The 23,230-nt window shown below is 41.7% G+C and overlaps 1 protein-coding gene across 1 annotated transcript in view; it reads left to right on the forward strand.

Annotated features, from left to right (window-relative positions):
* LOC128065918 (chondroitin sulfate proteoglycan 4-like) overlaps positions 1–23,230 on the forward strand; it is a 68,454-nt gene that overhangs the window by 26,632 nt on the left and 18,592 nt on the right. Inside the window, exons 6-8 of the mRNA XM_052658959.1 lie at positions 8,037–8,235; positions 11,798–11,929; positions 21,343–21,515. Of these exons, the coding sequence (XP_052514919.1) occupies positions 8,037–8,235; positions 11,798–11,929; positions 21,343–21,515 (504 nt within the window). The remainder of the gene's footprint in view (positions 1–8,036; positions 8,236–11,797; positions 11,930–21,342; positions 21,516–23,230) is intronic.

Raw genomic sequence — 23,230 nt, forward strand, 5'->3', positions numbered from 1 at the left:
GTGTGGAACATATTGCAAAGTGTTCTCCAAAACTGACAACTTTTAATACAATTAAAGAAGTGCCACATGTTAGGCTTGTAAACTTTCTGAAAAGTAATATATAAAGTGTATGCATTTCATCAAAATAGTAAAGCTCTGGGAGTAGTTTTTCCAACAAAATAATAATTTCCCCAAAGCTATGGTTACTAGTTACTTCTTTCTAGGGAAAATTTCAAATGTAGGGAATTATTTCAGGCAGTGATTTTTCTTTTCCTAGATTTCAGAGCATGGGAAACAGTAATAATAACTATAATTTACATAATCATAAGAAAGGTAATACTAAAGAACGTTCTAACAGTTGAACAATTGCGCTCCTCTCCTGTGCTAGTAAGGTCATGCTTAAAATCTTGCATGGTAGGCTTCAGCATTATGTGAACGAAGAACTTCCAGACGTCCAAGCTGGGTTTAGAAAAGATAGAGGAACCAGAGATCAAATTGCCAACATTTGCTGGATCATAGAGAAAGCAAGAATATTCCAGAAAAACATCTACCTCTGTTTAATCAACTACGCTAAAGCCTATGCTTTACGCAAAAGCCTAAGCTTTTGCTTCCCTGGTGGCTCAGACGTTAAAGCATCTGCCCACAATGCGGGAGACCTGGGTTCGATCCCTGGGTCAGGAAGATGCCCTGGAGAAGGAAATGGCAACCCACTCCAGTATTCTTGCCTGGAGAATCCCGTGGACGGAGGAGCTTGGTGGGCTACAGTCCACGGGGTTGCAAAGAGTCGGACAAGACTGAGCGACTTCACTTTCACTTTCAAAGCCTATGACTGTGTGGATCATAAACTGTGGAAAGCTCTTAGAGAGATGGGAATACCAAACCGTCTTACCTGTCTTCTGAGAAACTTGAATGCAGGTTGAGAAGCAACAGTTAGAACCCTGAATGGAACAACCGATTGGTTCAAGACTAAGAAAGGAGTACAACAAGGGCTGTCTGCTGTCACCCTGTTTGTTTAACCTATACGCTGAGCACATCATGAGAAACGCTGGGCTGGATGAGTTACAAGCTGGAATCAAGATAGGCGGGAGAAACATCAACAACCTTAGATACACGGATGATACCACTCTAATGGCAGAAAGCGAAGAACTAAGAGCCTCTTGAAGAGGGTCAAGGAGAAGAGTGAAAGAGTTGGCTGAAAACTAAATACTAAAAAATACTAAGATCTTGGCATCTGGCCCCATTCATGGCAAATAGAAGGGGAAAAGGTGGAAGTAGTGACAGATTTCCTTTTCTTGGGCTCTAAAATCACTGTGGATGTTGACTGCAGCCGTGAAATCAGAAGACAGTTGCTTCTTGGCAGGAAAGCTATGACACACCTAGACAGTGTGTTGAAAAGCAGAGACATTGCCGATAAAGGTCCATACAGTCAAGGCTGTGGTCTTCCCAGTGATCATGTACGGTTGTGAGAGTGAGACCGTAAAGAAGGCAGAGCGCCAAAGAGATGCCTTCAAACTGTGGTGCTGGAGAAGACTCCTGAAAGTCCTGTGGACAGCAAGGAGACCAAACCAGTCAATCTTGAGGGAAATCAACCCTGACTTTTTGTTGGAAGGACTGATGCTGAAGCTGAAGCTCCAGTATTTTGGTCATCTTGTGCACACAGCTGACTCATTGGAAAATTCCCTGATGCTGGGAAAGATTGAGGGCAGAAGGAGAAGAGGGTGTCAGAGGATGAGATGGCTGGATGGCATCACCAATGCAATGGACATGAACTTGGGCAAACTTTGGGAGATGGTGAGGGCCAGGGAGGCCTGGTGTGCTGCAGTCCATGGGGTCGCAAAGAGTTGGACATGACTGAGCAACTGAGCAACAACCTCAACAACAGTCGCTGATGCTTACATTGTACTTACTCTGCTTCTAACATTGTTCTAAGCATTTTGTATTTATTTATTCATCGAATCTGTAACAACTCTCTGGGATGTGGTTTTCATTTTAAGGATGAGGAATCTGGGGCACAGAGAGACTCAGACATTTGCCCATGATCAGAAATGGAAGAGCCGCTAGTAGACAGTAAGTGACAGAGGTGAGGATGTAAGTTTTCACTTGTAACTGTGATGCTCTACTCTTGTCTTCCTTCATGGTTATAGGTAAGAAGCCCAAGGACCTGAGGAAGTAGATAGAGTGAGTTTTACTGTTATTTCCATTTTCAAAAAGAGAGAAAGCTTCAGAAATGAAGTGAGTTGCCCAAAATAATCAAGTTAGACAGTGGCAGAGTCTGGGACAAAAACAGTCCTAAATATGAATTAATAAGGCCTCTGTATTATGAAGCATTCTTCAGAGAAAGAACCAATAGGGTGAGTGTGTGTGTGTATTATTTGTTGGTTTATTATAAGGAATTGACTTACGTGATCATGGAGGCTTGCAAGTCCCAAGATCTATGGGCAAGGGGCAGGCTGCAGATGCGGGAGAACCAATAGTGTGAAGTCAAGGGAAAGTCTCCAGGCCAGAATACTGGAGTGGGTAGCCCTTCTCTTCTCCAAGGGATCTTCCCAACCCAGGATCGAACCCAGGTCTCCCGCATTGCAGGTGGATTCTTTACCAGCTGAGCCACAAGGGAAGCCCAAGAATACTGGAATGGGTAGCCTATCCCTCCTCCAGCAGGTCTTGCCGACCCAGAAATCGAACTGGGGTCTCCTGTATTGCAGGTGGATTTTTTTTTTTTTTACCAACTGAGCTATAAGAGAAGCCCCATGTAAAGGCTTTCCTGGTTCAAAGGCAGTCAGGCAGGAAAGAATACTCTTTACTCAGGAAAGGATCAGCCAGTTTGTCCCACTCAGGCCTTCAGCTGATTGGTGAGGCCCTCTCACCTGAGATGGGGCTTTCCTGGTGGCTCAGACAGTAAAGAATCTGCTTGCAATGCAAGAGACCTTGGTTCAATCCCTAGGTTGGGAAGATATCCTGAAGAAGGGAATGGCTACCCACTCCAGTATTCTTGCCTGGAAAATCTCATGGACAGAGGAGCCTGGTGGGCTGCAGTCCAGGGGGTGGCACAGAGTCGGAGGCGACTGAGTGATTAACACACACACACACACACACACACACACACACACACACCCCTAAGAGAGGGAAATCTGTGTTATTCAGCTGATTTAAATGTTAACCTCCTCCAAAAACATCTTCGTAAAAACACCCAGAGTAATATTTGACCAAATATCTGAGTACCCTGTGGCCCAGTCATGTTGACATATAAAATTAACCATCAGAGTCTTCAGATTCTTTTGCTGTCTTTGACTTTCAAACAGCATTTTCTCAAGACCTTCAGTCCATCCCACATGACCGCTCACTCTCCTCACTTGTCATCGGAGCTTAGAGGAGGTGGCACGGAGACTCATCTACAGCCTGTGTGGGCGAAGATAGCGGGAGGACGGGGTAGAACTGCTGAGGCTCTCAGACTCCGGATGGGAGTTCAGAGGCAGGAATCTGAGCATTCACCACTCAGTCCCAGCATTCCAAGCACACTCCTTTCTCCTGGAGTACTTTAAACAACATTGCTTTGAAGCACATGACCAATCACTGGTGGTACAGGAGGTCATTTTGGCATGACAGACTGGAGTTAGGAATTTGAGTTAGACTGTGTGGGGTGAATCCTTTGCATTTTCCTCTGAAGTACGCTCTCCTGAGTACTTTTGTACTCAGGCATGACCAGTGATTTTCGTGCATGCTTGATAAAATGTATTGGTGTCCACAAGGGGGCTTCATTTTTCTATTTTTCACCTTTTGCTTTCAATGGTACTGTACATTTTGTTTTGTTGTTGTTGTTTATACCAAAAATAGAACTATTTGCTTGTTTCTGATAAGCACTTGCCATCACTGTAAAGATCTCTGAGAGCTATGGACAGTAGAGAAATGAAGGCAGCGAAGTCTGAAACGGTGACTTGGAGGCCTGGAGGCCTGGAAGGATCAAAGATTGGGATAGTCCATTCACAGATATTTCACATCCCTCCTGAAACCCCAAACAAAGGCCTGGGTTTTTAAATATTTGGATCATAATTTGGATATATTGGATCATTTTTCTAAATCTAACGTCCTGTTTAAAATAAAAGTGAATTAAAAAATACATCATTCCAGGTTCAAGTGTTAATTTTCTCAGATATTTGTTCCTTAAGCCATTATTTATTGGGCTTTGGATCACACTGAAATCTGAATTCAAGTTTGGAATCTTTGTTTTCTTGTCCCTGCCCATTTGAAGTTTCTGTTACCGAAGACTAGGCATTAAATCAGGTCTCATCAAAAGCAATGGGACTTTTAACTGAAGTAAATTTTGTTTGAGTGGAAATGGAGAACTGAGGTTACTAGCTCTTGTTTTGAGTGGCAGATTTTACATTGGTTTTGGAAGATGATATATTCTAGAGGCAAGAGGGGCAAAAACAGTGTTTCACAGAATAGTAACTACAGTGGAAAACATGCTTCATGCAGCTTTTGTGTGCACCACTGGAAAAAATGAGTATCTGCGAGTCACAGGAAGAGAAATGGCAGTATGTTTCCAAATCAAGTTCCTGAAGAAATGAAGATAAGATTCATTATGGATTTTAAAATGTAAAAAGGGCAAAACTAGGATGATTGGGCTTAGAATTTAGTTAGGCAGTCCAACTTGTATATTTTATAGAAACTGTAGCCTTTTCATGGATTAACTGAAAGCCAAAACTTACAATTTGACGTTAGGTTGATTAGTATTTCTGGTAGCTATTAAAATTGATGTTCTTAGAGTTTAGGGCTGAAAATTCCTCTGGGGGCATATTCCAAATACCAAGACATAGGAGCATCCATTGGCAACACAAACATTAAACAGACAAACTACGCATCCCAAATTAGGGAGGAATGCTGTGGGATGAAGCAAAATGTGCGGTGCGTATCGTAGAACAGCCAATTCATGGTTATCAGAGGGGAAGGAGATGGGGGAGGGGTAAATCAGAGTATGGGATTAACAGATACAAACTACTACATATATAATAGATAACAAGGATTTACTGCAAAGCACAGGGAACTATATTCAATATCTTTTAATAAGCTATAGTGGGAAATAATCTGAAAAAATACATACATATATATAACTGAATCACATTGCTGTATACCAGGAAGTAACACATTATTGTAAATCACCTACACTCCAATATTCTTTTTAAATTTTTGTGTGTCGAGGGGGTGGGGGATTTTCCTTGTGGCCCACGGGCTTAGTAGTTGCGGCATGCAGACTTAGTTGACTCGTGACGTGTGGGATCAGCTCTCCAACCAGGGATCAAACCCTGTGTTGGAAGGTGACTAACCACTGAAACACCAGTTAAGTCCCTATACGCCAATTTTTTTTTAAGTTAAAAAATAAAGAATAGCGTCAAGAGTGATATTACATTCCAGGTGACTTTTAAGTCATATTAAAAAATCATATCCATTCTCAGAGCCAAATCTGATGAAGAAAGATGAGTAACATAAAGCTAATATTTATTGGATAGTTACTCTGTGCCAGGTAAAACTTGTTCTCAGTACTTTACAGTGCTTTATATCACTCATTATACATAATAATTCTATTATTCCTACTTCACTAAAGAGGAAATTGAGGCACAGAGAAATTGAGAAATGTGCCCAAAGTTTCATAGCTGAAGTGGCATATCATTTCTGGTAGAAAAATGTAGAAATCCTATGTAGTTTCTGATCACCCTTTCTCAAATTCTGTTTAGTCATAGTTAATTTCACAAACTGCATTTTCTACTGAAGAGAACAGCCCATTAGACCAGAGCAATTACCTCCTAAATAGTTTAGGGTAGAATTTTTAAAGAGTTGGTAAGAAGTGTAGAAGAGGATAAGGTTCTTGTCAGAGAGCAGAGAATGACACATAAGTTTGGAAATATGCACAGTATTTTTGTGGGATGACTTTATAAATACAGACAGAAATGTGAAAATCTATTTAGTGATAAAGCCACCGCCTTTAGTGTTGGTGAAATATCACATGACCATAGGATTAGAGAAACCCCAGGCAGCATGATTCCATGAGATGTGATGTGATGTCTCAGCAAGCACTTTAAACTCAGCGGCCCTAGTGGTAAAGGACCCACCCGCCAGTGCAGGAGACATAAGAGACACGGGTTCAATCCCTGGGTCGGGAAGATCCCCTGGAGGAGGAAATGGCAACCCATTCCAGTGTTCTTGCCTGGAGAGTCCCATGGACAGAGGAGCATGGCAGGCTACAGTCCATGGGGTCGCAAAGAGTTGGACACGACTGAAGTGACTTTTCGGGCTTTGGGGGTTTCAAAACCGAACTCCTTCTCTTACTGCCCAGATCCGCGCCTCCCGCACCTACCCTCATTTCGGTTGATGGTGATTTGGTCCTTCTAGTTGCTGAGACCCAAACCAGGTCCTTTTCACTGTCTTCCTTCTTCTGCACCTCACCACACCTAGCTCGTTAGAAACTGTCGACAGCACCCAGAATTTCCCCACTTCTTCCCTCCTTTCCAATGTCCTCCACTCTCTTCTCTCTGCAGGATTATGGCAGTCGTCTCCTAACTGTTGTCCTACTTCTATCCTTGGCCTCTCACACTCTGTCCTTGACACAAGGCCACAGGGATCTGTTATCACTAAGCTGGCCCAGGTTACGGCTCACCTAAAGCCCCATGGTAATTCCTGGTTGCACTCAAGTGAAGCCCAGGCGGCCTTCAGGAGCCTGCAGGATTTGACCTTGGAGGCCGTGTCGGTGTGCCTCCTTCTGCTCTTCAGCTTGCTAGTTCTGGTCCCGCTGCGCTGACCTCTTTGCTGCTCCGCAGACGGCCGAGGCTCGCTCGCACTGTAGGGCTGTGCTCTCTTCTTGCTTGTTCTTGCCCACGTGTCCTCATGGGTCCTCCCTCACCTCCTTCCAGTTTTCCTCAGATAAGCCTCCTATTTAACATCTGAGCATCTCATTTTGCTTCATTTAAAATTTTTTCACAGTGCCTGTGTCTCTCTAACAGACTGTCATTTATTTTTTCATTATTCCTATCATTTCTTCCCTGTATCCCTTTATCCCCTGCTTTTGGAATGTATGCTTCATGAGGACCGGACTCTGTTTTGTGTACTAATGTATTGCAAGCACCAGAACATTGCCTGGGATGTAGCAGATGCTCAAAAAAGGATGACTTGTTGACTAATGTAAATAGATTTTAAATACAATTGGAAAAATGGAGACTGTTACTCAGAAACAACTGTAGTAAGCACTCACCTGGGCTTCCTGGATGGCTCAAGTGGGAAAGAACCTGGCTGCCAATGCAGGAGATGCAGGCAGGAGACTTGGGTTTGATGCCTGGGTTGGGAAGATCCCCTGGAGAAGGAAGTGGAAACCCACTCCAGTGTTCTTGCCTAGAAAATCCTATGAACAGGGGAGCCTGGCAGGCTACAGTCCATGGGGTCCTGTAGAGTTGGGCACAACCAAGCAACAGCACACACACACAAGCATAGTAAACATGGCAAGGCCATGGGGACTAGGTATTTGTTTCTTTGCAAGATGGATAGGATAAAGGAGAATTAAAAAATAAAAAATGTACTGTTTGTGTTCTGCCCTCAAATATTTAAAAGCTGATGAAATCATTTGCTTCTTAAAGTAATGAATAGAAATCCTTAAGTCAACCCTATGGGGTAGTTGCTGTGATTATTTGAGATTCCATATGGAGTGCTTAGCATATACCAGCCACACAGACAGTACTTAGTAACCATCAATTTTATTGCTTTTGTACTTTACATAAATGCATATGCAGTTTAAATAATTAGTTCTGAATAAATAACAATGAATCCTGTTTTTTTTTATTGAAATCTCATAAATTAAATAAACACTACAACATGCTCTGCATTTCATCTGGCATTTAATTATATGTCTGTTTTGAATTAAGACTCATCATGCTTTAAAAACTTGAGTGAGTTGCTCTAGTTTTTTTTTCTTTTAAGTCTTTGTGCAAGGGACCGGTGTCTCATAGTTATTCAGTTTACTGGTGTTATGTGATTGGAATTTGTCCTCACAAGATCTGTGATTCTTTCTTTTTAAGGTATGGGTGAATTCTGTCACTGAGATTACCCGTGATGAACTCTGTGCAGTGGATAGGGACTCCTCCCCACAGGACCTGGCCTACTTGGTCTCTTCACCCAGCAATGGACATTTGGCTCTCAAGTCCATTCCTGGCCGTAGCATCCAGAACTTCACCCAGGCTCAGATCAACGAGGGCCAGCTAGTGTTTGTACACACTGGTAGGTAACTGAGAAAAGCAATGTGAAACTAAAATGTGTTTCAGTCAAAGGTTAACATGTAGTCAAACCTAATAGCTGCAGACGGAAAACCACAAGCCATCTAAAACCCTTGCAGACTGTATAGTTTTTTTAAAAAGTCACACATTTTGGTAAGGCCAGTACATTTAACCTTACATTTGAGTAAGGCCAGTAATAGCAAACATCAGATGGTACCTGTAACTCATACTTGGCTTACTCACATTGTTATGTGAGGTGAAATATGTACATTTCAGATTCTTTTCCTTTATGGGTTATTGCAAGATATTGAATACAGTTCCCTATGCCGTATAGTAAGTCCTTATTGTTTATCCATTAGATATAAAAAAGGTAAATGCAAGCTTCTCAGAGATCTTTTTCCTGACCACCCACTGAAATCACATCTCTTCCATTTATCTCTATCCCTTATTCTGGCTACCTTACGTTGTAGTATAGACTGATTTGTTCACTTGTGTGTGGTCTGTCTTCCCCACTAGAGTATAAGGGCTAGAAGAATAGGATCTTTCTTTTGTTTGTTCTTACATTCTCACCACCTAAGAACAGTGACTGGAACATAGTAGGGGCTTAATAAAAATTAGTTGTAAGAATGAAATCCTATTGATACCTATTATGTGCCAGGTAATGTTCCAAATGCTAGGAATGCAACAAATGCATTTGTTAAATGAATAACTACAAGGATGAATGAATGGATATAACTGTAAATCTAAGAGACCCTGATATTAAAAGGCTTTGTTTTCTTCCCTCTGGTCACCAGTAAATCAGTAAGTCACATCACCACTGTACATCTGCAGGAGGGGTAATCTAGCTGGCCTGTTTCCTGGCTGCCCTTGACAGTGGTCAGAGAGGGCAAGCTGCCCATTCTCAGCCACAGGAGGAAGTGGGAGGAGGAGGAGTGTGAGCCTGGGGTGCATGATGGGAAAGCTAAAAGCTGTATCTTTCCAGCCACTTTTAATTACCTTCTTTGAAAATATAATAAAGAAAACAAAGATTAAAATCTGCTAAATTCAGAGGTAGTAATTTCCTGATTATCTCTGCAGTTAAGTACAAAGAATTCCCAGATAACCTGAAAAGCATTTACTATGTGACTGCTCTTATCTAGTGGTTCCAAACCTGTAGCCTCGGGACCTGTTGGGGGTTAGTTTTACTGCAATAAAATCTAAAATCATAAATCTACCCACATGTGTACCAAAGCATTGTTTCTAGACTAAATGATCTTTTCCACATGTGTTTTATTTTTTAATTGTATGCAGTTGTTCTCATTAATAAAGTAAAATTCATTTAAAGGGGCATTGAATTGATACGATGTTTCTGCCAATTATGTGTGGTTTTGGTTACTAGATACTAAAAATCCAGGTATTATTAGGCAAGGGCCTAGAAGTTTTTTATCTCTATGAAAGGATTATCATATGTTCAAAATAGTGAGAACTGCTTTAGAGACTTGCACAGAGAGAGTTTCTAAGACTAAGCAGTGTGCAGTGGGAAGGAGTTACTGATTGTCTGGCATGTGCTAGGCACTGCAGGAGATACAGTGACAGGACCCATTTCATTTAATCTGCAGAAGTTTTCTGAGGGATTGGGAGTAAACGATCTCATTATAGAGATGAAGAAACTGAGGCCCGGAAAGATAGAACTGGTCTGACTCTAAAGCTGGGCTTTCTCTAATAGCTGCCACCCATAGCAGGGCAGAGTAGTTTGAATCGCTGAAGTTACTCTTTGCAGAGAAGGATTGAAATATAAATTAGCTCTTTGGATTGATTTGTTTGTCAACTACCAGGTCAATATTTGCTTTTGGCAAATAGAGAAGATAATTTCTTCTAAAAAAGCAGAAAGGAGAGTTAAAGTCAAGCTCTCTTGAGAGTCAATCCATCACATTTTCTAAATGGACCTGGAGGCAGTAATAGCCTTCAAAGTGGCAGGAGCCCAGCTGCAGATGAGCCTCTTGCTAAAACCAGCTGGTTCTCCCTGCTGCATCCGTCCCTCAGCAGCCGCAGACAAAGGCTTAGGTTTAATTAGTCTCTCTTAGCATTTATATCTGCAAAGTGCTCCGCCATTAATCTAATTCATTTTTCCACATAACAATCTAAGTAGGTCGATACAGCCAAGAAGTGGGGGGATAAATGATTTCAGGTTGCCCTTCTGAAAGTACTGTCAGGTCAGGAGAGTCTAAGGTTATGCAATGAAATCCACAGGTCACTTTCATGTTTCCCTCCCTCTGTCTCTTGGTCATAATTTGTGTGATAGTCAGTGTACCTAGTACACTGTTCTAGTCTTAGTTTTGCTATGATTCCTTTGGATTCCATTTCCATTTTGTTTCCGAATTCACAATAGCAGAAACCATTTTCTCCATAGTTTCACATTTAATTAAATGCAACTTTCAAAGTACTATTTCTAGTAAAAAGGAGCAAACGAACAAAAATAATATTGGGCTGTGCGCCTCTATTCTAAATTAAGCAGACCCAGAATTCTCTTCCTCTGTTTTTTTTAAATATGGTGACTCCAGTATATTGGGGAAAAAATGTGTAAAGGCTGTAACCTTTTATTTTGAGGAGTCAGAACTCTCTGGGTTTGCTTAAATAACAGAGACTTAAGAGAAGGTTAAGTCATTAACCAGCCTTTTATTAAATCATGTTATTAAGGGAGTACTTGTAGGCAATTGCAGATCCTGATCATGCCTCCTTTGTTCCTTGCCGCATGTCCCTGAGGGCAACGAGGAGGGCATTTCTACCTATTACATGATGCAGAGACCTGTGGGCTGCACATTCACTGCTGGATGAACAATTTCAAAAGGCGAGGGGGCTGTGATCGTCATGCTCTCTGCGTGATGATCTTGCCTGGTGCTTTGGGAGTCAGGCTGGTAAAGCACTCGGGGAAACAGGATCAGTAGGGGCCCAGCCCAACTTCTGTTTCACACATAAGTTAATTTATAACTTTGTTGATGTCACTGATCCCTTGACGGAAGTATGAGAGTAGAATTGTCTTCTTGCAGAAATTTAACAAAACTGGGGCTGAGTCTTTCTCCACTTTGCTCTTTCCCCTCTTAGCAGGAAACAGAGATAGATGAATAATGGGAAAGTATTTGGGGGGGAGGGGCTGTGTTATTTAATTCCCTCTAGTTTTGATTTTCATTATCATCAAGTGTTATCAATAGTTCAGAAACTGCTAAGGGATGCATGTGTGTGCGGCATCCTTGTATTACTTTTATTGGTATAAATTGACTCCAAGATAATAAAATACAGGTAATGAACATGTCTTAAATTTTTAAAAAAATTTCTTGGAGGTGATATCTTTGCTTTCTTTTATTACTTTCAGGAGAGGATGAGGCGGGAATATGCATTGTAGACCTTTTTGGTATTCTTTTCATTTCGTGTTTTGACAGTATTTGATTTGGTGAGCTTGGTTACCGTATTAACTAACTCTCAAATTGATAGGAGTAGCTTTGCAGGGAGATCAGGTGGGAGAGAAGGTGAAAGTGGGTGGCTTTTGCAAAATGACCAGACTGATCAGACTGTAATTTCTTCTCTTGAAGGAGCAATGTCAGGAGGCTTTAATTTTCAGGTTACTGATGGTTTGAACTTTGCACCACGACAAATTTTTAGCATCACAGCTCGAGCTCTGATCATTAGCTTGGAAGTAAACAGAGGACTGAGCATCTTCCCAGGTAAGATTTTAACTTCATTGAGTGTTTGGGTTTAAGTGTTTTTCAATTAATAAATTGAAATATAACTTAATATAATATCTTTCTAAATACAGAAAGTTCTACCTGCATAGTATAAAGTATTATCTTTTACTATAGAGTGACTTCAACAACAGTTACAAAGTCCTAAAAAGGATTGTGTCTTTGCAGGAATTTAACAGAAGTAAGGCTGGGTATCCCCCACCCCTGTCCCTCCTCTTTCCTGTTCCTCAGAAGAGGGCATGCTGGTGATGGGCAGTGGGGGAAGGAATCTTTGTAGTCCGTGTACACTTCCTGCACTAGCCTTAGGGTCCTTAAAGAAGCAGGAGAGCTTCTATCATGACTACCTGGATCTTGGGGTTTTCTGGTTTTGAATATAAAAAACCTTGTGTATCAGGGGACCAGCAGTTCTTGCTTTGAGGCCCTACAGCCTTTGAACTGGTTTTTGCCAAGCATTTCAGCCTGGCTGAGATGGAGAGATAGAAGTGAGCATCTCTGACTCAAAACCCTCACTGCAAGGATAGAACAAGGTTTTACCGAATGGCAAGGGTAATAAAAGAGGAAGAAAAAAATTTTAAACTTGTTATTTCTTTCCAAAAGCACTGAGGTAGATTGCACAGAAAATAATAAAATTTTACATTACAGTTTAAAAAAACCCTGTGTATTATAACTTGTTTAACTGATATACATTATCAGTAATGCTGCAGTCCAGTGGATTGCAAAGAGTCAGACGTGAATTGGCGACTGAACAACAACAGCAATGTTATCAGTAAAATATAGACATTGATCATTTTAATAATATGGTCACTCTGTGGTTACTCTAGCCAGTCATCCTCAACCACTGCAAAGCTTTAAAAAATACCAGTGTCTCAGCCTCACCAACTGAATGGGACTCTTTGGACTAGGTGCTGGCCACCATTTTGTTTTAAGTTTCAGGTGGTCCTGAAGTACAACCAGGACTGAGATCATGGGGCTAGTGGTGTACTAGTCTTTTAATCCTTATATCTGTGTGAAATAGGTGGTATATTCACAGCAAGTTGGCAGAATTTGTGGCTTAAAGAAATGATATAACTTGATTGTGCAACCAGGAAATAGACAAAGCTTACATACCTCTGAATAAACCTAGAGAAAAATCACTGTTCATAACTTTCAAAAAAAAACAAGAATTTTAAGGAAAATTTTTGAAACTTTTAGGTGCCTTAAGCCTTTGAGCTCACAAAAAGAATCTTTATCAAAATTTAACTGAAGATATGTTAACCTGGATTCTTCTCTTCTAAAACCTTTTTATAGTCCATAATTTTTCTCTGAAAAGTGCAATGCTTCTATCATTTTTCAAGGCAATTAGAGTGCCATTTGTTGTTTTAAAAAATAAGCAAACTACTACACCCTAATATTTTGGAAAAAAAATACAGCCATCTATTAAAAAGAGGGTCTAAACTTAGAATAAATCTCGTTGCTGCAAAAGATTAAATACCTTTCATCTATTCTGGCTAAACTCTGGTTTGTGATTGAAGACAGATTCAAGGGGAGTTATAGCCGCTACAGCTTAGAAAGTTTCGAGTTTCTGGCACCTGTTTTACTGAATATTAATTTAGCAAGAAAAACATGTTAAAGTATCTCTTGTCACCCTTGTGGAACTCTGCAAAACATAGAGTAACCATGGACACAGCCCTGAGTAACCCTCCCCTTTCCCTTTCCGACAGGCACTGCACCTGCCCTACTCTGGCCTCCCTGCATCCTGTATCTAAGAACCCTCCACCAGAACTTGTACATTATCCTCAGATCCCGAAGTGAGCTGTTTCTTTTTCCAGCTCCCCCTAGCCTGTTAGGTCTGTTATTCTTGGTTCTCTGTCATTCTCTATCCCCAGACCATGACTTATATCCAACTCCAGCCCCTGGTCAGTAAGAAGGAAGATGAATTTTCGTGTACATTTCCATCAGTTGATTCTTACATTTGATCTGAGCTTGGGTGGGTGTGGAATGAGAACGAGGGAGTCATAGATTTTAGAGATGGGATGGACATTATGGGTCCCTTGGTCCAGTTGTTCTTGGCATTCTTCTTACCCTAATGTCCCCAAGTAGCAGTGACCCCTCTGTTCTGCATCAGAATTCCTGGATGTGGGCTGTGATTCTGAAGACCACATGGCCTCATCCTCTCTCCAGAGGCATAGTTGAGTCTTGCTCAGCCTGGCTCTGCCGCAGCCTCCCGAGGATATTGGTCCCTGATGCTGTGTAATGCTACAGGGGTGATGATGACAGATGCCTGACTCATCTTCCCTTGGGACCCGCCTCCACCATATCAGATCCTGCTGGGAGCAGGCCTTGAGTGACCTCTGCCTCCTTCATCTATTAGCTAGCCCTTTGGCAGGGGAAGGAGATAGGGGGACTCTCTGTGTTCCACCTCTGGTTTGGCTCCAGGTGTCAGCTGTCAGCTACTGTAGCTCTTATCAAACTCGAGTTGACCTATGTGTCCTGAAATATTGGAGACAGTTTATTCCTTTTTATAGAGCTATGGACTTCATAGAACTATAATAGGAGAAAATCTATTTCTATTATAGGATGGTATCAATAGATACTATTGACATCTGGGTTTTTATAGTGTTTTGTATCTTTTTAATCTACTGAACTGGGTTGTTATAAAGATTTAAACAAAATAATGTGTTTAAAAGCAAGTTTTGATCATCTTTATTTGGCACATAAGTAACTGAGACGTGGGCGGGTTCAAAGTCAGGTGACTGATAGGAATCGTAAGCCTCGAGACCAAGGGCTGACATGACCCCCAGACCGTGTGCTCGGATCACAGTATCTGTTCTTTCTGTATGTGCCTCTGTTCCAGGACTGCCTCTATGTTAGAATATCAGCTCCCTTAGAATAAGACCATCATGGTGGCTGCTTAGTCTGTCTCCGTCTTAATGTTATTGATGGATTGATACACACAACCAGGAAATGGTGCAGAGCAATTTAATAAGCAGCAGTGCTTATGTGGAAATGTTGTGTGTTTTACTTTCTTGAATTATTAAAATATTATATAGCCCAGCAGTAGTCAATTTTTTTTTTCAATCACCCCCACTGAGCTCATACCAATTGGCTCTTCATTATCAGCCCAGCAGACTTGGGCCATGCTGTTCTGCCTCCTTTGTATACTGCCTTAAAAAGCGGCCCTGGCTTGAAACTTGTGAGAATTTGTAGGGTAAGCCAAAATAATTATAAAAATACTTACTGAGTGAATGTTTGAAGGTTAGTTATAATTTGTGTTGTTGTTACTGTTTAGTTGCTAAGTCATATCTGACTATTTTGTGACCCCATGGACTGTAGCCTGCCAGGCTTCTCTGTCCATGAGATTCTCCAGGCAAGAATACTGGAGTGGGTTGCCATTTCCTTCTCCAAGGATCTTCCTGACCCAGGGATCAAACCAGCATCTTCTGCATTGCAGGCGGATTTTTTACCACTGAGTCACCTGGAAAGCCCGGTTATAATTTGTATGCCCTGCCAAATTTGAAAAGTCAATCTTTAACTCAATTATTTTAAAGTAGGAAGAGCTGTAGTTCTAAACAGACTTTCTGGTTGTCAACTAAGAAAGTAAATTTAATGTATATTTTCATTATTATTTTGTATATAAGTATCAATTCAGTTCAGTTCAGTTCAGTTTCTCAGTCGTGTTCGACTCTCTGCGACCCCATGAATCGCAGCACGCCAAATACACGTATATATATGTGTGTGTGTATGCTTATACATATATTCTATTTCTTTCAGGAAAAGTTGTTCCCCAGAAAGGAATTTTGTAACCAGTTTTTCACCTTGAATGCCACCACTGAATGTGTTTATATTTAGTTATAGCATGTTGGAACATACTGTGGCCTTAGGTCCTAGTCTTTCTGTGTATCAGAGCTGTACCTGGCTCTTTTACAAAGAGTGTAGAGGTGGGGGTTGAGCTTGAGAGTTTTGTCAAACTGGTCTGGAATATAAGCTTGCACAGACCTAGAGTTAAATAACTGAGCAGTGAAGGATATTCATAGCAAACTGTGTGTCTTCAGTCCCCTTGGGGTTTGGATATGCTATGGAGGGAATCATGTCTCACCAATGGGCCATCTGTCCTGCATGATGGGAATTGAGGGAGAGAAGAAAGCAGAAGGAAGTCACAGCATGTTGCTAAAGGGTTTGGAGCAGAGATTTATAAAGTCTTTTAGTCAGATAGTCTTGAAACACTGAATTGAATATTGTAAGACTTAGTGGGAGATAACCAAGAACTTTAAGAAAAGACTGTCAATCCTCAAGGGAAAAATTAAAGACTTACTCATTGGGGAAATAAGAGACTTATACTCAGGAGTATAGTAATCATGCAAAATATATTATCCTAAGTGTCCAGTGAGGGTGCAGCCTGGGTGAGCTCCTTGAGTTTGGGGGAGGAAAATTTCCCATAGGCAACAATGGGGAGGGAGATCTTGTTGGCCAGATGGGTCTGAAGCTGCCCCTGCAGAGTGAGCAGCATTGTGATGGTGGGAACAGAGAGGGGAGAGGTTACCAGTGAGGACAGCATGATGCTGAGGCAAAGCCCAGGGAGGAGGCAGGCTGTGTCTGGAAGGTGGAGAGCTGCCTCTATCAGATTTCCTGAATCATTCATCACATTTCCTAACTCAGGGGTCATTTTAACTGAGCTCAAAGTATTGGATTGGCAAAAAGTTCATTTTGGTTGTAGCATCTTATAGAAAAACTGAAATGAACATTTCGGCCAACTGAATAGTATGATATAGGCAATATAGTGAGTGCCAGCTTTCTAATAATACTGACTTCAGAGTCAGTGAGATCTACGTTTGACCATTAGACAAGTTGCTTAACCTTATCATCCCTTCTTAGCGAGGAGGGAAAAAAATACATACATCTTAGGAGTTATCATGACATCTAAATGAAAAGGCAGGACTGGGTCTGTGCTGTTTCCTGGTATATCTCCATTCCTCATTAGAGGGCTTGTCACGTACAAGGCACCTGATAATGTCTGTTGAAGGAATGCACAGTGGCCATGAAACTCTTGCTGCTATGGTGGTGGTGGTTTTTCATGAAGCAAACATAATAGGATATGAGTATGTTTAAGAATTGCTGTACTTAAAAGAAGGGTAAGAAGATATCTTTACTCCAAGACTTAGAGTCTTCAACGTGCCAACTTGCTTTTGAAATCGCCATGAGGTACATATAGCGTGGGAGCTTGCCAAACAGATATGGTTACAGTGCCCTTTTATTACCACACTCCTGGTAGGGCAGTTCTTCTATAGAATATAACTTTGCTGCTGCTAAGTCGCTTCAGTCATGTCCGACTCTGTGCAACCCCATAGATGGCAGCCCACCCAGCTCCCCTGTCCCTGGGATTCTCCAGGCAAGAACACTGGAGTGGGTTGCCATGTCCTTCTCCAGTATAACTTTAGGTGGGACTTGAGTGAAATCTTTCCCAAATTAAGTGCTTGAAGCTAACTGATGAAAATATCAATGCTTGGATGAAAGAAGGTGGGGTTGGCGGGAAGTGATGTTTGGCTCTTGGTGAATTGGGCTGCGTGGTCAGAGATGCTTATCAGGCATTTGCAGCAGGGAGCCAGCTAGTCTTGCTGACTGAGCATGCTCTGGGTGACTGCTGACTAGGAACTGGACACCCTCCTGGGTTAGGAAGCTGGACAAGGGAATGAGGGATTAATATACCCTGGCTGAGCGAGAAGTACTATTGACCTAGGGCATCTCTGATGGGCCCTCTACCCAAAAAGACTTTTGGAAATTGACCTCTCTGGTGGTCCAGAGGCTAAGACTCTGTCCTTCCAGTGTAGGAGGCTCAGGTTCAATCCCTGGTCAGGGAACTAGATGCCACATGCTTCAACTAAAGATAAATAAAATGATTTTTTTAAAGAGCCCTCCCACCAACACCCCCTTCACCTGACAGATAATCCTTGAGGTGAAGGAATAAATGAAAAGATTTCATTAAGGAAATAATTAAGAAAGCACAGTGTTAAAAGTTCCAATGAAAAATTGAGGAGGAGAAGAAGCTGGATGTTGGGGTGCCCAGAGACTGCACACAAGAGATATAATCCACCTGACAGGAGGGGGGACCCTTGCTCGACAGGTAACAGAGAATGGGCCTCAGCTATGACTTCGTGTAACGTTGACTGAATATACAGAATAATTTTTCTTGGCCTCCCTGGGATGACCTCATTGCCTGGGTCCCCAGTTCCAGAAGCTAAAAGGTAGCAGTGACTTTCAGCAGCAAGAACTATAGAAATACAGGAGCCAATTAAAGCATACTTTTGTGTGTGTGTGTGCCAAGGCAGTTCTGACTCTGCCCAAGAGTCAGAACTGCGTTCCTGAGGCTGATATTTCCAGGTACTTCTGCCTCCTCTCAGGAGCCCCAGGGCTTAGTGCCTATCCCCAGAGCTCAGATATTTTATTTTACTTTATTATGTTTATCTTTTCTTGTTTTATTTTATCTTATTTTAGACTTTTTTTGGTAGCTTTATAAAGGTATAATTGACAAAAATTGTAAGATACCTGAAATATATAATGTGATGATTTGATATTTGTGTACACTGTGAAAAGATCCTCCCCAAATCAAGCTAATGAATACATTCAAGTCTTCCTATGTTTACTTTTTTCTTTTCACTTTTACTGCCTTAGCAAATATCAATTATACAATGAAGTGGTATTTACTATAGTCACCATGCTGTACATTAGATCTTCAGACCTTATTTATCTTACAACTGAAAGTTTGTACCCTTTTACCAAACTCTCCCCGTTTCCTTCACCCCCAGCCCCTGGCAACCACTTTCCAATCTCTGTTTCTGAGTTTGACTTTAAAAAAATTCCACATGTAAGTGATACCATTCAGTATTTGTCTTTGTCTTGCTTGTTTCACTTGTTTCACATCAGCCTAATGCCCTCTAGCTTCATCCATGTTGTTGCAAATGACAGGATTTCCTTCTTTTTTAAGGCTAAATACTATTCCAGTGTGTGTGTGTGTGTGTGTGTGTGTGTGTGTTCACTGTGTAGCTCAGTTGGTGAAGAATCCTCCTGCAATGCAAAAGACCCAGGTTTGAGTCCTGGGTTGGGAAGATACCCTGGAGAAGGGATAGGCTACCCACTCCAGTGTTCTTGGGCTTCCTTAGTGACTCAGATAGGTCCTCCTATTTTAAAGTAATTGAATTAAAGATTAACTTTTCAAATTAGGCAGGCCATACAGATTATAACTGGGCTTCCCTGGTGACTCAGATGATAAAGAAGCCACTTGCAATGTGGGAGACCTGGGTTGAATCCTTGGGTTGAGAAGATCCCCTGGAGGAAAGCGTGGCAACCTACTCCAGTATTCTTGCCTGGAGAATCCCCATGGACAGAGGAGCCTGGTGGGCTAGTCCGTAAGGTTGCAAAGAGTCGGACATGACTGAGCAACTAAGCACAGCACAGTGTATGTGTATGTGTGTGTGTGTGTGTGTATGTGTATATATATCACATTTTACAACATTTTTTTGATCTATTCATCCACTGATTGACATTTAAGTTGTCTCTATACCTTGACTATTTTGAATGATGCTGCAATAAACATGGGAGTACACATTTTCCTTTGAGATAATGAATTTGTTTCTTTTGAATGTATACCCAGAGGTGGGATTTCTGGATCATATGGTAGTTCTACTTTTAATTTCTTAAGGAAACTCTGTACTGTTTTCCATGGTGACTGTATCAATTTACATTCCCATCAACAGTGCACGAGGGTTCTGTTCTCTTTTCTCCACGTCCCTCACTAGCATTTGTTACTTCATGTCTTTTTGTTAATGGGCATCCTGACAGGTGTGAGGTGATATCTTATTGTGGTTTTGACTTGAATTTCCCTGATGGTTAGCACTGATGAACACCTTTCCATGTACCTGTTGCCTATTTGTAAGTCGTCTTGGGAAAAATGTCTATTTAAGTCATTTGCCCATTTTAAAATTGGGTTATTTGGGGATTTTTCTACTAAGTTGTTTTAGATCCTTGTATATTTTGGATATTAACCCTTTATCAGATATATGGTTTGCAAGTATTTTCTCCCATTCCACAGGTTTCCTTTTCATCTTGTTGACGGTTTCCTTTGCTGAGTGGAGGAAATTTTGTTTATTTTTGGTTTTGTTGTCTGCTATTTTAAAGGGAACCTTAGTTAATTAAAGGCTCAGAACATTCCTTGCATGTTTGAAAGTCTTACTGAAAGCTGGTTTTCTCCGTGTATTAGCTATAGTCAAGGTCCTGCCTTTAAGCATCTAACATGGTTTAAATACTGCAGTTGGTGGCCCTCACTCTCCAGGGCTATTATCGTTGAGTAATGAAAGCACAGTGGATGCCACTTAGGAGGCTTAGTTAAACAATTTATTGAGTGCCTACTCCAAGAGCTAGTGCAAGGCCCCTGTGCAAGACCTGATGCTAAGGCCCTTTAGCTAGGGCTAAAACAGAAGAGAGAAGGTGAAATTCTGGGCCAGGTGGACTGCATAAATTTCTCTCAGATCTGCCATCCTGTCAGGTTGGGATTACTCCTTAATCCCGTGCAAAGTGAAGGGATATGTACTTCAGCCCTGTATTCCTCAAGCTGTGGTCCATGGACCTTCTGGTCTGTGAAGTGATAAGAATGGAAAGTGAAAGGAGGTGTTTGGAAATTTTATAGCAATTTGAAATTATTGCAGTGTTTTATTGTGTTTTATAAAATTATTGGCCCACAGTGGATTTTGGGGGAAACACTGATCCTTCAGTACAGAGCATGTGACAAGCACTGCTCTAACCTGCATGTCCCCCAGTCTCTCTGGCCATTGATTATCAATGAGGTCACATTAGCACACTGACCACTCACACTGGTTCTTCTTCCCATGATATCTACACAGGCTCCTCCCTCCCCATGTTATCCATGTAGCGTGCATGCGTGGGGGTCCTCTGGAGACCTCTCACATTTGTCCCAGAGCCAGCCTCTCCCTCAGGGGTCCACAGATGGACACTCCATGGAGCACCTGCAGCTGCTATCAGGCCAGGATGGGCCTGTCCTCCCGGGGAGGGGGCTGTCTCCTGTTCTCTCCATGCACAACGTCGACTCCGCCTTCCTGTGCCCGGAGCTGAGCTGGGTGCCACTCACCTGGCAATGCCTTCTTTCTCTTGGGATCAGTTAGACACACAGGACTGTGGAGGCTGAGGGGGTCTTTTCGTGGGATTTTCCTCTTCATCTCCAGCCCCAGTAGCAAAGCACATCCACAAACAGATGCCTTATGGATCACTAGCTCCTCATAGCCCAACTTCAAGTTAAAGTTAGCCAGTCTCCTGTACATAACTACGTGTTTTCCAGTTCCCAGGGGTCTTTAAAAGTCATTAACCATAGTCTTCATATGCTTTACATGCATGTTTTAATCTTCACTTAGGTTCCGTGAAGCCCCTTTCATCTCGTGACCTGCGAGCTGTGACCAATGACGTGGACAGTGAAGGAAACAGAACTATAACCTTTACTGTCATACGTTCCCCTAGACTCGGGAGGCTGCTATGTGTCAATTCTGACAACAGCACAGAGGACGTTTCCGTGTTTACGCAGAATCTGGTGAGTCCTGATGTACTTCTGTGCAGCTGGACAGGGCTCGGTATCTGTGCAAAGCGGGCCCCTCGCTGCTCATCCTCATCCTGTTAGAGTCAAGCAGAGGTGCCCCTTTGCCCAGGCAGTTACTCATTCCAGCTGTGCTGGTCTTGAAACTGGACACTTTGTGGTGAACACAGGGTAAAACACGACTGGCAGAAAACACCAAGCAAATTCAAACCTTGTGTCTAATAAATAAGAGGGGATCCTTTTATCACTAAAGATGAATTTAAAAGGGAACCCAAAGCAGAGTTGCAAGAGTAAATCCTGAAGGATATGTCTGTGTACATTTATGCTTAATATATGAAATGATATACATAATTTCACGTATTACAGTTGTATGTATGCATGTAAATATGTATGTGGATAAAGTGTGTGTGTGTATTTAATCTGCACCCAGAGCCATCTGTTTCCAACTTCATTGGTACTTTATCACCACCAGCATCTACGTACATGCCTTTTTATTTAAATGTATAAGCCTTCAAGTCATTTGATATATTTTTTTTTTACTTTTGCACCCTAGGAATCTGACTGCTTATGTGTGATTTCATTTTCTAAAAATCTTTGTTTCCAAATTGTCTTCTTGAATATAACTATTGCACATCAATTCAACTTTCTTTTTCCATTCTTAAACAATGGGTACAGGGATATGGTAGCTGATCTGGATATAGCTTTACATGACTAAGGAATAAAAGAGCTTTGTCAAGTTTAGAGGAAATAGCCAGAGTGAACCACAAATCTGCCTTTAACCACTGAGCCATTTTTCTCCAGTGTGATGTAGCAGAATTGAATTTAGCTTTTGCTTTGCAATTGCCTTTGTCTGGGATGCAGTGAAGGGAACAGATCATAAGGTTAGCAGAAGTTCTGAAAGGAACACTGAAAAGAGGAAGTATAAATTCTCTAGTTCACAGATGCACTCTGGAGGAAGGAGAAAAGGAATTAAGGATGAAAACTACATTGTGAGGGGGAGCTTTTAATGAGCCCAAAGGCATCAAAACTTGCCCAGTTTTTTTTTGTTTTTTTTTGCTAGTATTTTGAATACTAGCAAAAATGATGACAGTCATATTAAGATGCCTTGACTCTAGCCCTAGTTCTTTAAAAAATTATTTTTTGATGGTGATCATTTCAAGCTTTAATTTCCGCTACTTTTCATTGCAAATATATAATAATTTAGATTGGAGTGAGTGCATCCTCAGTCATGTCCAGCTTTTTTGCAACCGCATGGACTGTAGCCCACCAGGCTCCTCTGTCCATGGAATTTTCCAGGCAAGAATACTGGAATGGGTTGCTGTTCCCTTTTTCTGGGGATCTTCCCAGGGATCAAACCCAGATCTCCTGCATTGAGGCAGATTCTTTACCGTCTGAGCCCCCAGGGAAGCCCAGAAGGCCAACTAGTGGGGAAGAAAAAGTCTTGATTGATTAAAAATCAGTTATTTAAGGTTTTATTTTTTCTACTTTATGAATCAAGAGGCGAGTATCAGGAAAATGTATTATCAGTGGCAGCTGTTTGTATCATCAGTGGCAGTTATTAGTCTGTGGGTGATGTGTTACTGTGGGGCTCATGGCTGGAAAGTGCCTGCACAGTGGTGTTGGGGATGAGGGGTGTTAGATCCAGCTGGTGGTCCTCGTGGGGGCAGGGGGAGGCTCCAGGGAAGCACAGTCTGGGCAACATCACAAGTCAG

This window comes from Budorcas taxicolor, chromosome 20 (genome assembly GCF_023091745.1).
Source record: "Budorcas taxicolor isolate Tak-1 chromosome 20, Takin1.1, whole genome shotgun sequence".
NCBI lineage: Eukaryota > Metazoa > Chordata > Mammalia > Artiodactyla > Bovidae > Budorcas > Budorcas taxicolor.